Source organism: Leptodactylus fuscus, chromosome 4, assembly GCF_031893055.1.
Source record: "Leptodactylus fuscus isolate aLepFus1 chromosome 4, aLepFus1.hap2, whole genome shotgun sequence".
NCBI classification, from domain to species: domain Eukaryota; kingdom Metazoa; phylum Chordata; class Amphibia; order Anura; family Leptodactylidae; genus Leptodactylus; species Leptodactylus fuscus.
Window position 1 is genome coordinate 232517 of NC_134268.1, and position 13190 is coordinate 245706.

At 46.7% G+C, this 13190-nt stretch overlaps 1 protein-coding gene across 1 annotated transcript in view; it reads left to right on the forward strand.

Annotated features, from left to right (window-relative positions):
• LOC142201104 (uncharacterized) overlaps positions 1-13190 on the forward strand; it is a 45965-nt gene that overhangs the window by 17233 nt on the left and 15542 nt on the right. Inside the window, exons 2-3 of the mRNA XM_075271932.1 lie at positions 5868-6153; positions 7344-7508. Of these exons, the coding sequence (XP_075128033.1) occupies positions 5868-6153; positions 7344-7508 (451 nt within the window). The remainder of the gene's footprint in view (positions 1-5867; positions 6154-7343; positions 7509-13190) is intronic.

Sequence of the window (13190 nt, forward strand, 5' to 3'; positions counted from 1 at the left end):
GTCTAGGGCTGTCTAAACCCTGTAGAGGTCATGTAGAGTCCGATATTAGAGGACCATTACCGCTAGTAGTGGTTGCAGCCATTTCTCCCCCTTTGTGGTCCTCTAAATAAAAGTTACCCCCAGGACTTGGTGCTAAAATGTTATCAATTTCCCAATCACAATCAAGGTCAATGTCTGGTCCTCAGTCCCATCCACTGCATCAATCCAACACAATGAGAGGGATGGTTCTGGAACCACCGGGGCTAACACTCTGCTGGTGCAAGGCTCTACTCACCCAAAGGGCCTCAATCTCTGCAGGTAGAGGCTGAAGTCACCTGAAGGGCCCCAATCTCTGCTGGGGCTCAGCTTAAGGGCCTGGAACTTCATTTGTACGGGCTCATGTTAAGGGCCATAAAAGTGAATTTTGTTAGGAGTATTTAGGTTCTTTAATTTCTATTTTTCTTACCTGGGGAGTTTTTGGCTGCGCAGTGTCTGGGGTGGCATCCTGGCGCTGCGGGGTTGTCCTGTCGTGGGTATTGGTGCACACCTTCTGACTTGCACGCGCGCACTGATGGTAGGCAGCTTTATCTCCTGGTTGATTAGTCTGTCCTCCCATTTGCACCTGGGAGGAGTGGTCTCTACTCTGTATATAAACCCATGCCTCCCATGGTTCTGTGCTGAGTGTCGCTTTTACAGAGCTAGGCCTTAGCAGGAGGAGTAGGTGGTGTTCTGGGATAGAGGAAGTTCCGTGGTTGATTTTTGGGAGGTTTGGGTGAACGAGTTGGTTTGTGTGTTTTCCCTTCTGTGTTCACCAATCCTCCCTCTGTGTATAATTGACTGTGTGAGTGAATTGCCTTATCCTTTGATTTCTACTCAGTTTCCCTGTGTTTGTTTCCTAGTGTACGGTTCCTTCCCATATTGGTTTGGGGGAATCCTTTCCCACATTTTTCCTGTGTGCTGCTTGTGTTGTTAGTCAGCGCACACCCTTGTCAGTCCCTGTCAGTAGCAGCTTCACTTGTTCGTTAGGGGTGACCCCCTTTAGTCTCCAGTCCCTAGAGATCTTATAGGGCATTCCTTCTCCCACTTCCCTCTAGGCCTACGGAATCAGTGAGAGAGGAGCTGTCGGGGTCAGGCTTAGCCTGAGTACAGCCGACCCACACCCGTGAGGCAGGGACCGGGATAGCTAGTGGGAGTAGTGCAGGGCGAGATTCCCTACTGCTATCCCTTAGCCCCGTTGCAGCTACCTGGACTGACATAACAAATTTTGGAAGGTCTCCCCACATCACACACATCCACAATGACAGGTCAGGGGGGGGACTGAAGGATTTCCCATTGTCTATTCCATCTGTGCTTGTCATGGGGAACGTGATATAAAGGGGGGCTTGGTAATGTTTGTGGAGCTTACATTGGGGTTTGTGTCCCTCCATTTGGAGAGTAAAGAAGGTTTCCTGGTATTTCCCCCCACTTTGATAGAGGTTGTAGTGAGTGTGTATAGTGTGTAGTTGTTAGGCTGTGATAGTGGGGTAATAGAGGGGCTTTGGTGTGTTAGATAACACATCACACACAGGAGCGGGATTGTTACACTCACAATTGCGTTGTCACAGCTGACCCTCATGGTTGACTCCTCAAAGACACGCAAGATCTTGCATAAGTCTGCCATCCATGGCCACTCATGCGGGAGCTGACTCTGAGGAACCCTTGGGTTTTGGACATGGTACTCCATCAAGGGTCTCTGCTGCTCACACACCCTGCTCAACATGTGGTACGTCGAGTTCCAGCGGATGGGGACGTCGCACATCAGCCAGTGTTCTGGCAGATGGAGGCGTTGCTGGAGGCCTCGGAGGCTAGCAGCGGCTACTGTGGACTTGCCAAAGGGTGCGCATAAGCGCTGCACTGTCACCAGTAGCTCTGGTAAAAACCGTTGCACCACTAAATTGAAAACGTGGGCCAGGCATGGAACGTGTTGCGTGACACGTGCTGGTGCATGGCGGGGACGGCACAGCGGGAGAAATAGTGATGGCTAGGGACGGCATAGCGAGGTGCTGCACTTGCCATCAGGTCACGGAAGGCCTGAGTTTCCACAAGCCGGAACGGCAACATCTCCTGGGCCAGGAGTTTGGAGATGTGGCCATTTAAGGCTTGTGTACGGGGGTGGGTAGCGCTGTATTTCTCGTGTGCATAAAAACAATAGGAATATTCAGCTCACCCCTTTATGTGATATCCGACGTGGAGCTTGTGGTGCACGGAACCGGTGGACTTAACCCAGTAAGTCACAGCTTTGAACCAGAAGAGACGTAAAAATCCAACATCCACAAGACCGAGGATGAATCAAATCTTCAATCTTTATTAATCATGCTTTATAAAACCTTCTTCATGTTCCTATGGGGATATGGCTGAGACAGGGCGTATAGCCCTCTGCTACGCGTTTCGGAACGATGTTCCTTCCCCAAGGCATATTTACACGTTCTATTGCATAAAATTTCAGAGAATCAACGTTATTATGTATTACGGAAAAGTGGCGAGATAAGTTAGAAATATTCTCTGCTTGCTTGGTACTATCAGTTATGTGTTCCGAAATACGAGTCTTGATGTTTCATATGGAACATCCTATTAATATTATAAATGTGAAAGTTTGTGGGTTTGTGTGTTTGGATGTTCGGATGTTTGTTCCTCAATCACGCAAAACCCGCTGGACCGATTTGGCTGAAAGTTTCCACAAACATAGTTAATACACCCCATTGCGCAATAGGCTACTTTTCGTCACAATAGCGCACATACGTTTTTCCCAGGACCCCCACAAAACCCAAACTCACATCACCATCTCTGCAATCTCACACACTTTGGACTATAGCAAGCCACAAAATTCCTATTACCCTCTACAGCCTCGCCCCTAACCCCACACAATCTCATATACAGATACGTTACCACTTTGCCCCTCACCTTACCGATACTCCAGGAGGCGCTCTTTAACGCTCCGGAGCAGCCATGTTTGCCGACCCCCACCGCTCTGACAATCCGCGACACCGCCCACCCATGTCAATACCCCTAGGCGGTCTAATAAATGCAAAAAAAAAAGTTTAAAAAAAGTAAAAAAATATATAAAAACAAATAAAAAGGATAAAAAATTCAAATCACCCCCCTTTCCCTAGAACACATATAAAAGTAGTTAAAAACTGTGAAACACATACATGTTAGGTATCCCCACGTCCGAAATCGCCCGCTCTACAAAGATATACAAATATTTTTCCTGTTCGGTAAACGCCGTAGCGGGAAAAATGGTCAAAAGTGCCAAACCGCCGTTTTTTCACTGTTTTGATTCTGATAAAAATTTGAATAAAAAGTGATCAAAGCAATAACATTTCCCGAAAATGGTAGAACTACAAAGTACACCCGGCCCCGCAAGAAAAGACGCCCTATACATCCCCGTACACTGACGTATAAAAAAGTTACGGCTGTCAGAATATGGCGACTTTTCAAAAAAAAAATTTTTAACACAGTTTTGGATTTTTTTAAGGGGTCAAAATGTAAATAAAACCATATAAATTTGTTATCCCTGGAATCGTAACGAAACACAGAATACAGGGGACATGTCAATTTGGTTGCACAGTGAACGCCGTAAAACCAAAGCCTGTAAGAAAGTCGCAGAAATGCATTTTTTCTTCAAATCCACCCCATTCTGAATGTTTTCCCTGCTTCCCAGTACATTATATAGAATAAATAATGGCGGCATCATGAAGAAAAATTTGTCCCGCAAAAATTAAGACCTCGTATGGCTCTGGGAGCGGAGAAATAAAAAAGTTATGGGGTTTAGAAGGAGGGGAGTCAAAAACAAAAAACGAAAATCAAAAAATGCCATCGGCGGGAAAGGGTTAACTTCAAATACTTCTGTCCCAAAGTCACTATGTAAAGTTTCTCACAACACCGTATATATAGCAGCTCAAATACAAAGTAACTGCAACACAAAAGTCTCACGTATTCTCTGAATTACAGAAAAAACAAGATACAAAGTTACATTTCATATCCCAGACCTTATACACAGTACGAAAACCTTACCCGCGCCTGTATATACCCACTGCTACAATCACCGCAGACCAAGTCGCGGGTAACAGCTAGTCCTACATATCTGAGATTACATGTTTGACATTCAACCATGTGTACGATAGGATGACTGTTGCAATTCATGAACTCTTTGATGGTGTATGTTCTACTTTGATCTGAATCTGTGAATGTTTTAGCTTTATATGCATATTTGCACATGTTGCACCGGTTAAGACCACATTTGTGGAAACCTCTAACACTCCGCCATGTATCTGATATGGGTATATCCCTGACATATAAGCTGTGTGACACCTTGTCTCCTATGGTACATCCCCTTCTAGCTACAATTTGATCTGTTTGGTAATTGGATCCTGCATAAGTATTGGGATATTACCATATATGATATTTTTAATGGCCTTGAATTGGTTACTAAATGGGGTGGAGAAGACTATAGGACGCTGCAGAGTATTTCATTTTCTATGTCCTTTTCTGGATTTTTTAGATGTTTTTTCTTTAAGTAGATCTTCCCTGGGTATGGAGTCAACTATGTTTTCTGCCCGTTTCCATGACCATTTCAGGTATCCTCTGCTATGTAGTCTATCTAACGTAATCTTTTTATGTTCCTCATATAAAACTTCATTTGAACATGTATGTATAGTGCGTATCAATTCACCCACTGGGATGGATTGTAGTGTGTGGTTTGGGGGATGACTACTAGCCAATAAGAGTGTGTTACCTGCCATGTTTTTTCTATACACACTAGTGTTAATTAGACATGTATTAGGGTCACCTTCTAGCCACACATCTAAAAATGAAATTTTGGTAACATTATGTGAGTATGTAAATTGGAGTCCGATGACATTGGAGTCTAGATATTTCATGAATTCCGGTAAAATGGGATTAGGTTGCTGGGAAGATTGGGCATGTTGTGAGGAAGGAGGAGCAGTCTGTTGGATAGGAGGAGGAGTTGAGGTAGAGGCTGACTGGCTGGTGGAGAATGTGCTGGAAGCATTGTCCGCCAGCCATTGTAACACCTCTTCCTGGTGCTCGGGCCTGCACCTTACTTAATGTGGCCATCAAGCCGGGGACTGTGGAGAAGCGTAATGCTTGCTGCCACAGAGCTGTAGGCGCAGTAGACGCTGTTGGTTGACCGCAACCTTGCTCCCCATCTGCATTTCCACTCCCCCGTCCTCGTCCCTTTGCGCAAGCCTTATGCATTTTAATGGTCTATACACTGAGGAAAGCTGGGTTGAGCGTATAGAACTGGACTGAATTGCTCTGTATTCCTGTTTTGGGGGGACACCCCATGGAAAGCTGGACTCCTCTCCCTGTAGTGTATAGCTCTGAGAAGAGCTGTTGGTTTTCTTCTTTAGTTCTTCCCTGCCTACTAGAAGCTAATCCTCTCTAGCCCTCAGCAGATATCTTTCTCTCCGTATCTCTCACCGCAACTGTCACAAAGATGGCGCTGGCTATTCTTATAAATTTTTTTGCAATGCTTATGTTGTCGTAGTTCCTGTACCACCTCCCCTACACAGTTATTGGTGCAAAAAACGCGCCAGGGAAGGTGAGAGGGGATATGGACTTTTACTGCGTTTGCCGCGTGGTATTTGACTGGAAACGAATACCTCGAACGGCCTGATATTCGATCGAATACCTTTTCAATCGAACGGTGTTCGCTCATCTCTAATAATAATGGAGGAGGGATAATAATGGAGGAGGGATAATAATGGAGGAGGGATAATAATGGAGGAGGATAATAATGGAGGAGGGATAATAATGGAGGAGGGATAATAATGTCCTTCCATTTCATCTTCATATAAGTGACAGTTCTCTCTTTCATATTTTTTCAGCCATAGAGATAGCAAGAAATGGAGAAGCCTCTCAGATATCCAATTTTCATTCAGAATCAAACAAGGGAATTGCCAAATTGGCCATAAATGGTGAAAAAAACTCCAATTACATGAAGGGCTCCTGCACTCATACTAAGGGAGACCTCTCTCCATGGTGGCAGGTGAACCTGAAGCAGATCTACAAGATATCCAACGTTGTCCTAACAAACCGAGGGGACTGTTGTAAGGAGCGACTGCTGGGAGCCGAGGTCCGAATTGGGAACTCCCCTGACAACAATAACCCAGTGTAAGTTCTATAGACTGTGACATTTGTCTCCTGGGGTCCTCCAGTCCTCAGAGCCCCCTCTCCATATAATACCATCAATGGTCACTTTTACCTTCTTACAGTCTGATCTAATAGAATGACAGCATCGGACATTAAACTGCTGCAGAGAACGGTCACATGATTCTGCCTCCATTCCTATTGACACTGATGTAAATAACATGATGGACGCTTCTATAGTTCTTCTATCTTTCTGCATGTACAACTTAATCATCCATTACAAATGTAAACAATCATGACCAGAGATAACTTCCACCATGTTGTTTACATTAGCGCCAATGGGAATGGAGACAGAATCAGTCTGTGACCTTTCTTTGTGACATTTTATATCCGTTGCTGTCATATATTATGGAAAACCACAACAGACATTGACAATGGTAGTGTGAACTCCCCCTTACAGATATGGTTAACACTGTCCCAAGTAGGGTTTACAATCTAAGTTTCCTTTCAATACATCTATGGTGCACCCAAAGGACAGCCACACAAAGACAAGGAGAACATACAAACTCCATGCTGATCTCCATACAAACTCCAGACAGGAGACCAACTGGGGGACAGGTGAACTGCTTAGGACAAGAGAACACTGGAACAAGTGGGCAGAAAAATAGCCAGGGGGTAGGCAGCTGGGTGGCAGAGGACAAGAGAATAACTGAGGGACAGGAGAAAAGCTGGAGGACAGGTGAACTGTTTGGAACTGAGGACACGAGTATAGCTAGAGAAGAGGGCAGGAAAATAGCCAAGAGTCAGGAGAACAGCTGGGGGCACCGGACAGGAGAACAACAAGGTAGTAAAAAAGGAAGAGGACAGGAGAACAGCTGGAGGGTATAGGACAGGGGAACAGTTATGGGGGCAGAGGACAGGAGAGCAGTCGGGGGAAGAGGACACGAGACCAACTGGGGGTGGTAGAGGACAGGAGACCAACTTAGAGGGCAGAAGAGAGGAGAACAGTTGGGTTTGGCAGTGGACACGGAGAACAGCTTAGAGGAATAGGATAGGAGAACAATTGGAGGCAGTTGGGGGACAGAGGACAGGAGAACAGTTTGGGAGTCAGAGGATTGGAGACCAGATGGGTTGCTCACCGCCTGCTCAACTTTGCAGATCTCTCAGAATATGGAGGAACGAGCAGTCAGGATTTTTCTGTATTTCTCCTCCAGGTGCGGAAGGGTCACCGATGTTTCGTCTCTCACCTTGCCATTCTGCTGTAACGGGATGGAGGGTCAGTACGTCAGTGTGGTCATCCCAGGACGCCCCGAGTACCTGACACTGTGCGAGGTCGAGGTTTATGGAGAACCAGTCCCTGAGGTTACTAAAGTCTGCTGGTAGCTGAAAAATAAAAGTCTATTAAATCATGTCCTAGTTTATGTAATGCCATGACTTTTGGATATGGGATATCCCTCACTGCTTCCTAAAACCACCCAAACTACAGGAAATATTGGCCACAGCTTTATTAAACTCAAAGAAATAAAATAATGTTTTACTTACTATTATTTCAATTTATTTATTTTTTCTTAAATAGTAGATTGTGAGCCCCATATAGGGATATATGATATAGGGATATATAATATAGGGATGACAATGTACTGTTTTTTTTTTTATTTCCTATCAGAACTAAGTGATAGCATAGGGGAAAAGGACTTGGGCATAATAGTAGATCACAAATTCAACATGAGCCAACAGTGCGGTGCTGCTGCAAAAAAGGCTAATAAAATTCTGGGATGTATTAAGACAAGCATTGAATCTAGATGAAGAGAGGTCATTATTCCGCTGTCCTCTTCCCTGGTCAGACCACACCTGGAATACTGTGTACAGTTCTGGGCGCCTCAATTCAAGAAAGACATCGATATATTGGAGCAAGTCCAGAGAAGAGCAACCAAAATGGTGGAAGGTCTGCAAACCATGTCCTATGAGGAGCGGCTAAAAGAACTGGGATTGTTTAGTTTGCAGAAGAGAAGGCTGAGGGGAGATTTAATAGCAGTCTACAAATATCTGAAAGGTAGTCACAGTGCAGAGGGATCTCCCCTATTCTCATTAGCACAAGGAAGTACAAGAAGCAATGGGATGAAACTAAAGGGAAAGAGATACAGATTAGACATTAGGAAAAACTTTCTGACAGTGAGGAGAGTGAGAGAGTGGAATAGGCTGCCACGGGAGGTGGTGGGCGCTCCATCAATGGAAATCTTCAAGCGGAATCTGGATAAACATATAGCTGGAATGATTTAGGAAAACCTGCACTCGCAGGGGGTTGGACCCGATGGCCCTTGAGGTCCCTTCCAACTCTACCATAAGAATAAAGAATAAGTCTGTCTTTGTAGTATGAGAGGAAATCCACGCAAACCCAGGGAGAACCTACAAACTCCTTGCAGATGTTGTTCCTGGCAGGATTCAAACCCAGGACTACAGCGCTACAAGGCTGCAGTGCTAACCACTGAGCCAACGTGTTGCCCCCTATTTCAATTTATTTATTTCCACAGGTATTGCCAATGCCAGGAACAAATAACTCAAAAACTAACTGTTCAGGCAAATACCAAAAAATATGAACTAAACTCATGAACAATCATCTTACAGCCCGCAGGAGAGGAAAAAGCCCTGTGGAGAAAACCTCTAGGGAACAATGGCCGGAAGACGGCCCGAACCTTGGACTTTGAAGGATAATGCCAACATTAACTCATCCACACTTGTCTCCTCCATATATCTCTGACCTCATCCTCACCTTTCTCCTCCATATATCTCTGACCTCATCCTCACCTGTCCTCTCCATATATCTCTGACCTCACCTGTCCTCTCCATATATCTCTGACCTCCTCACCTGTCCCCTCCATATATCTCTGACCTCACCTGTCCCCTCCATATATCTCTGACCTCATCCACACCTGTCCCCTCCATATATCTCTGACCTCATCCACACCTGTCCTCTCCATATATCTCTGACCTCATCCTCACCTGTTACCTCCATATATCTCTGACCTCATCCTCACCTGTCCCCTCCATATATCTCTGACCTCATCCTCACCTGCACCCTCCATATATCTCTGACCTCATCCTCACCTGTCCCCTCCATATATCTCTGACCTCATCCTCACCTGTCCCCTCCATATATCTCTGACCTCATCCACACCTGTCCCCTCCATATATATCTGATCTCACCCACACCTGTCCTCTCCATATATCTCTGACCTCATCCACACCTGTCCCCTCCATATATATCTGATCTCACCCACACCTGTCCCCTCCATATATCTCTGACCTCATCCTCACCTGTCCTCTCCATATATCTCTGACCTCCTCACCTGTCCCCTCCATATATCTCTGACCTCACCTGTCCCCTCCATATATCTCTGACCTCATCCACACCTGTCCCCTCCATATATCTCTGACCTCATCCTCACCTGTCCCCTCCATATATCTCTGACCTCCTCACCTGTCCTCTCCATATATCTCTGACCTCATCCTCACCTGTCTCCTCCATATATCTCTGACCTCATCCTCACCTGTCCTCTCCATATATCTCTGACCTCATCCTCACCTGTCCCCTCCATATATCTCTGACCTCATCCACACCTGTCCCCTCCATATATCTCTGACCTCATCCTCACCTGTCCCCTCCATATATCTCTGACCTCATCCTCACCTGTCCTCTCCATATATCTCTGACCTCATCCTCACCTGTCCTCTCCATATATCTCTGACCTCATCCTCACCTGTCCCCTCCATATATCTCTGACCTCATCCACACCTGTCCCCTCCATATATATCTGATCTCACCCACACCTGTCCCCTCCATATATCTCTGACCTCATCCTCACCTGTCCCCTCCATATATCTCTGACCTCATCCACACCTGTCCCCTCCATATATATCTGATCTCACCCACACCTGTCCCCTCCATATATCTCTGACCTCATCCTCACCTGTCCCCTCCATATATCTCTGACCTCATCCTCACCTGTCTCCTCCATATATCTCTGACCTCATCCTCACCTGTCCCCTCCATATAGCTCTAACCTCATCCTCACCTGTCCCCTCCATATATCTCAGACCTCATCCTCACCTGTTCTCTCCATATATCTCTGACCTCATCCTCACCTGTCCCCTCCATATATCTCTAACCTCATCCTCACCTGTCCCCTCCATATATCTCTGACCTCATCCTCACCTGTCCCCTCCATATATCTCTGACCTCATCCACACCTGTCCCCTCCATATATATCTGATCTCACCCACACCTGTCCCCTCCATATATCTCTGACCTCATCCTCACCTGTCCCCTCCATATATCTCTGACCTCATCCTCACCTGTCTCCTCCATATATCTCTGACCTCATCCTCACCTGTCCCCTCCATATATCTCTAACCTCATCCTCACCTGTCCCCTCCATATATCTCAGACCTCATCCTCACCTGTCCTCTCCATATATCTCTGACCTCATCCTCACCTGTCCCCTCCATATATCTCTAACCTCATCCTCACCTGTCCCCTCCATATATCTAGGACCTCATCCTCACCTGTCCTCTCCATATATCTCAGACCTCATCCACACCTGTCCCCTCCATATATCTCTGACCTCATCCTCACCTGTCCCCTCCATATATCTCAGACCTCATCCTCACCTTTCCCCTCTATATACCTCTGACCTCATCCTCACCTGTCCTCTCCATGTATCTCTGACCTCATCCTCACCTGTCCCCTCCATATATCTCTGACCTCATCCACACCTGTCCCCTCCATATATCTCTGACCTCATCCTCACCTGTCCCCTCCATATATATCTCTGACCTCATCCTCACCTGTCCCCTCCATATATCTCTGACCTCATCCTCACCTGTCCTCTCCATATATCTCTGACCTCATCCTCACCTGTCCCCTCCATATATCTCTGACCTCATCCACACCTGTCCCCTCCATATATCTCTGACCTCATCCTCACCTGTCCCCTCCATATATCTCTGACCTCATCCTCACCTGTCCTCTCCATATATCTCTGACCTCATCCTCACCTGTCTCCTCCATATATCTCTGACCTCATCCTTACCTGTCCTCTCCATATATCTCTGACCTCATCCACACCTGTCCCCTCCATATATATCTGATCTCACCCACACCTGTCCCCTCCATATATCTCTGACCTCATCCTCACCTGTCCCTTCCATATATCTCTGACCTCATCCTCACCTGTCTCCTCCATATATCTCTGACCTCATCCTCACCTGTCCCCTCCATATATCTCTAACCTCATCCTCACCTGTCCCCTCCATATATCTCAGACCTCATCCTCACCTGTCCTCTCCATATATCTCTGACCTCATCCTCACCTGTCCCCTCCATATATCTCTAACCTCATCCTCACCTGTCCCCTCCATATATCTCTGACCTCATCCTCACCTGTCCCCTCCATATATCTCTGACCTCATCCACACCTGTCCCCTCCATATATATCTGATCTCACCCACACCTGTCCCCTCCATATATCTCTGACCTCATCCTCACCTGTCCCTTCCATATATCTCTGACCTCATCCTCACCTGTCTCCTCCATATATCTCTGACCTCATCCTCACCTGTCCCCTCCATATATCTCTAACCTCATCCTCACCTGTCCCCTCCATATATCTCAGACCTCATCCTCACCTGTCCTCTCCATATATCTCTGACCTCATCCTCACCTGTCCCCTCCATATATCTCTAACCTCATCCTCACCTGTCCCCTCCATATATCTCTGACCTCATCCTCACCTGTCCCCTCCATATATCTCTGACCTCATCCACACCTGTCCCCTCCATATATATCTGATCTCACCCACACCTGTCCCCTCCATATATCTCTGACCTCATCCTCACCTGTCCCCTCCATATATCTCTGACCTCATCCTCACCTGTCTCCTCCATATATCTCTGACCTCATCCTCACCTGTCCCCTCCATATATCTCTAACCTCATCCTCACCTGTCCCCTCCATATATCTCAGACCTCATCCTCACCTGTCCTCTCCATATATCTCAGACCTCATCCACACCTGTCCCCTCCATATATCTCTGACCTCATCCTCACCTGTCCCCTCCATATATCTCAGACCTCATCCTCACCTGTCCCCTCTATATACCTCTGACCTCATCCTCACCTGTCCTCTCCATGTATCACTGACCTCATCCTCACCTGTCCCCTCCATATATCTCTGACCTCATCCACACCTGTCCCCTCCATATATCTCTGACCTCATCCTCACCTGTCCCCTCCATATATCTCTGACCTCATCCTCACCTGTCCCCTCCATATATCTCTGACCTCATCCTCACCTGTCCCCTCCATATATCTCTGACCTCATCCACACCTGTCCCCTCCATATATCTCTGACTTCATCCTCACCTGTCCCCTCCATATATCTCTGACCTCATCCTCACCTGTCCCCTCCATATATCTCTGACCTCACCTGTCCCCTCCATATATCTCTGACCTCATCCTCACCTGTCCTCTCCATATATCTCTGACCTCATCCTCACCTGTCCCCTCCATATATCTCTGACCTCATCCTCACCTGTCCCCTCCATATATCTCTGACCTCATCCTCACCTGTCTCCTCCATATATCTCTGACCTCATCCTCACCTGTCCCCTCCATATATCTCTGACCTCATCCTCACCTGTCCCCTCCATATATCTCTGACCTCATCCTCTCCTGTCCTCTCCATATATCTCTGACCTCATCCTCACCTGTCTGAGTGTGATGATGTTGTGGATGATGCAGAGGGGAGCGAATACTCTGAACCTAACTCAGTGTTGGAGGAGACACACTCCATAGAGGTCAGCGAATCTGCAGAACCAAATCTTATGGGTGACCCAGAGGCAGGAGATGTGTGGGCCACTCAGCCACCTAAACCCCTAGTTTAGGTGGAAGTGCCAATTCTGAAAGCCAAGCTGGGGTTAAGGAGGAAGAGACAGACCCACCAGTGATGGATGACCACGTTAGTGCCTCACATAGTGAAGGACCTCCTGGATTCACACCAGCCC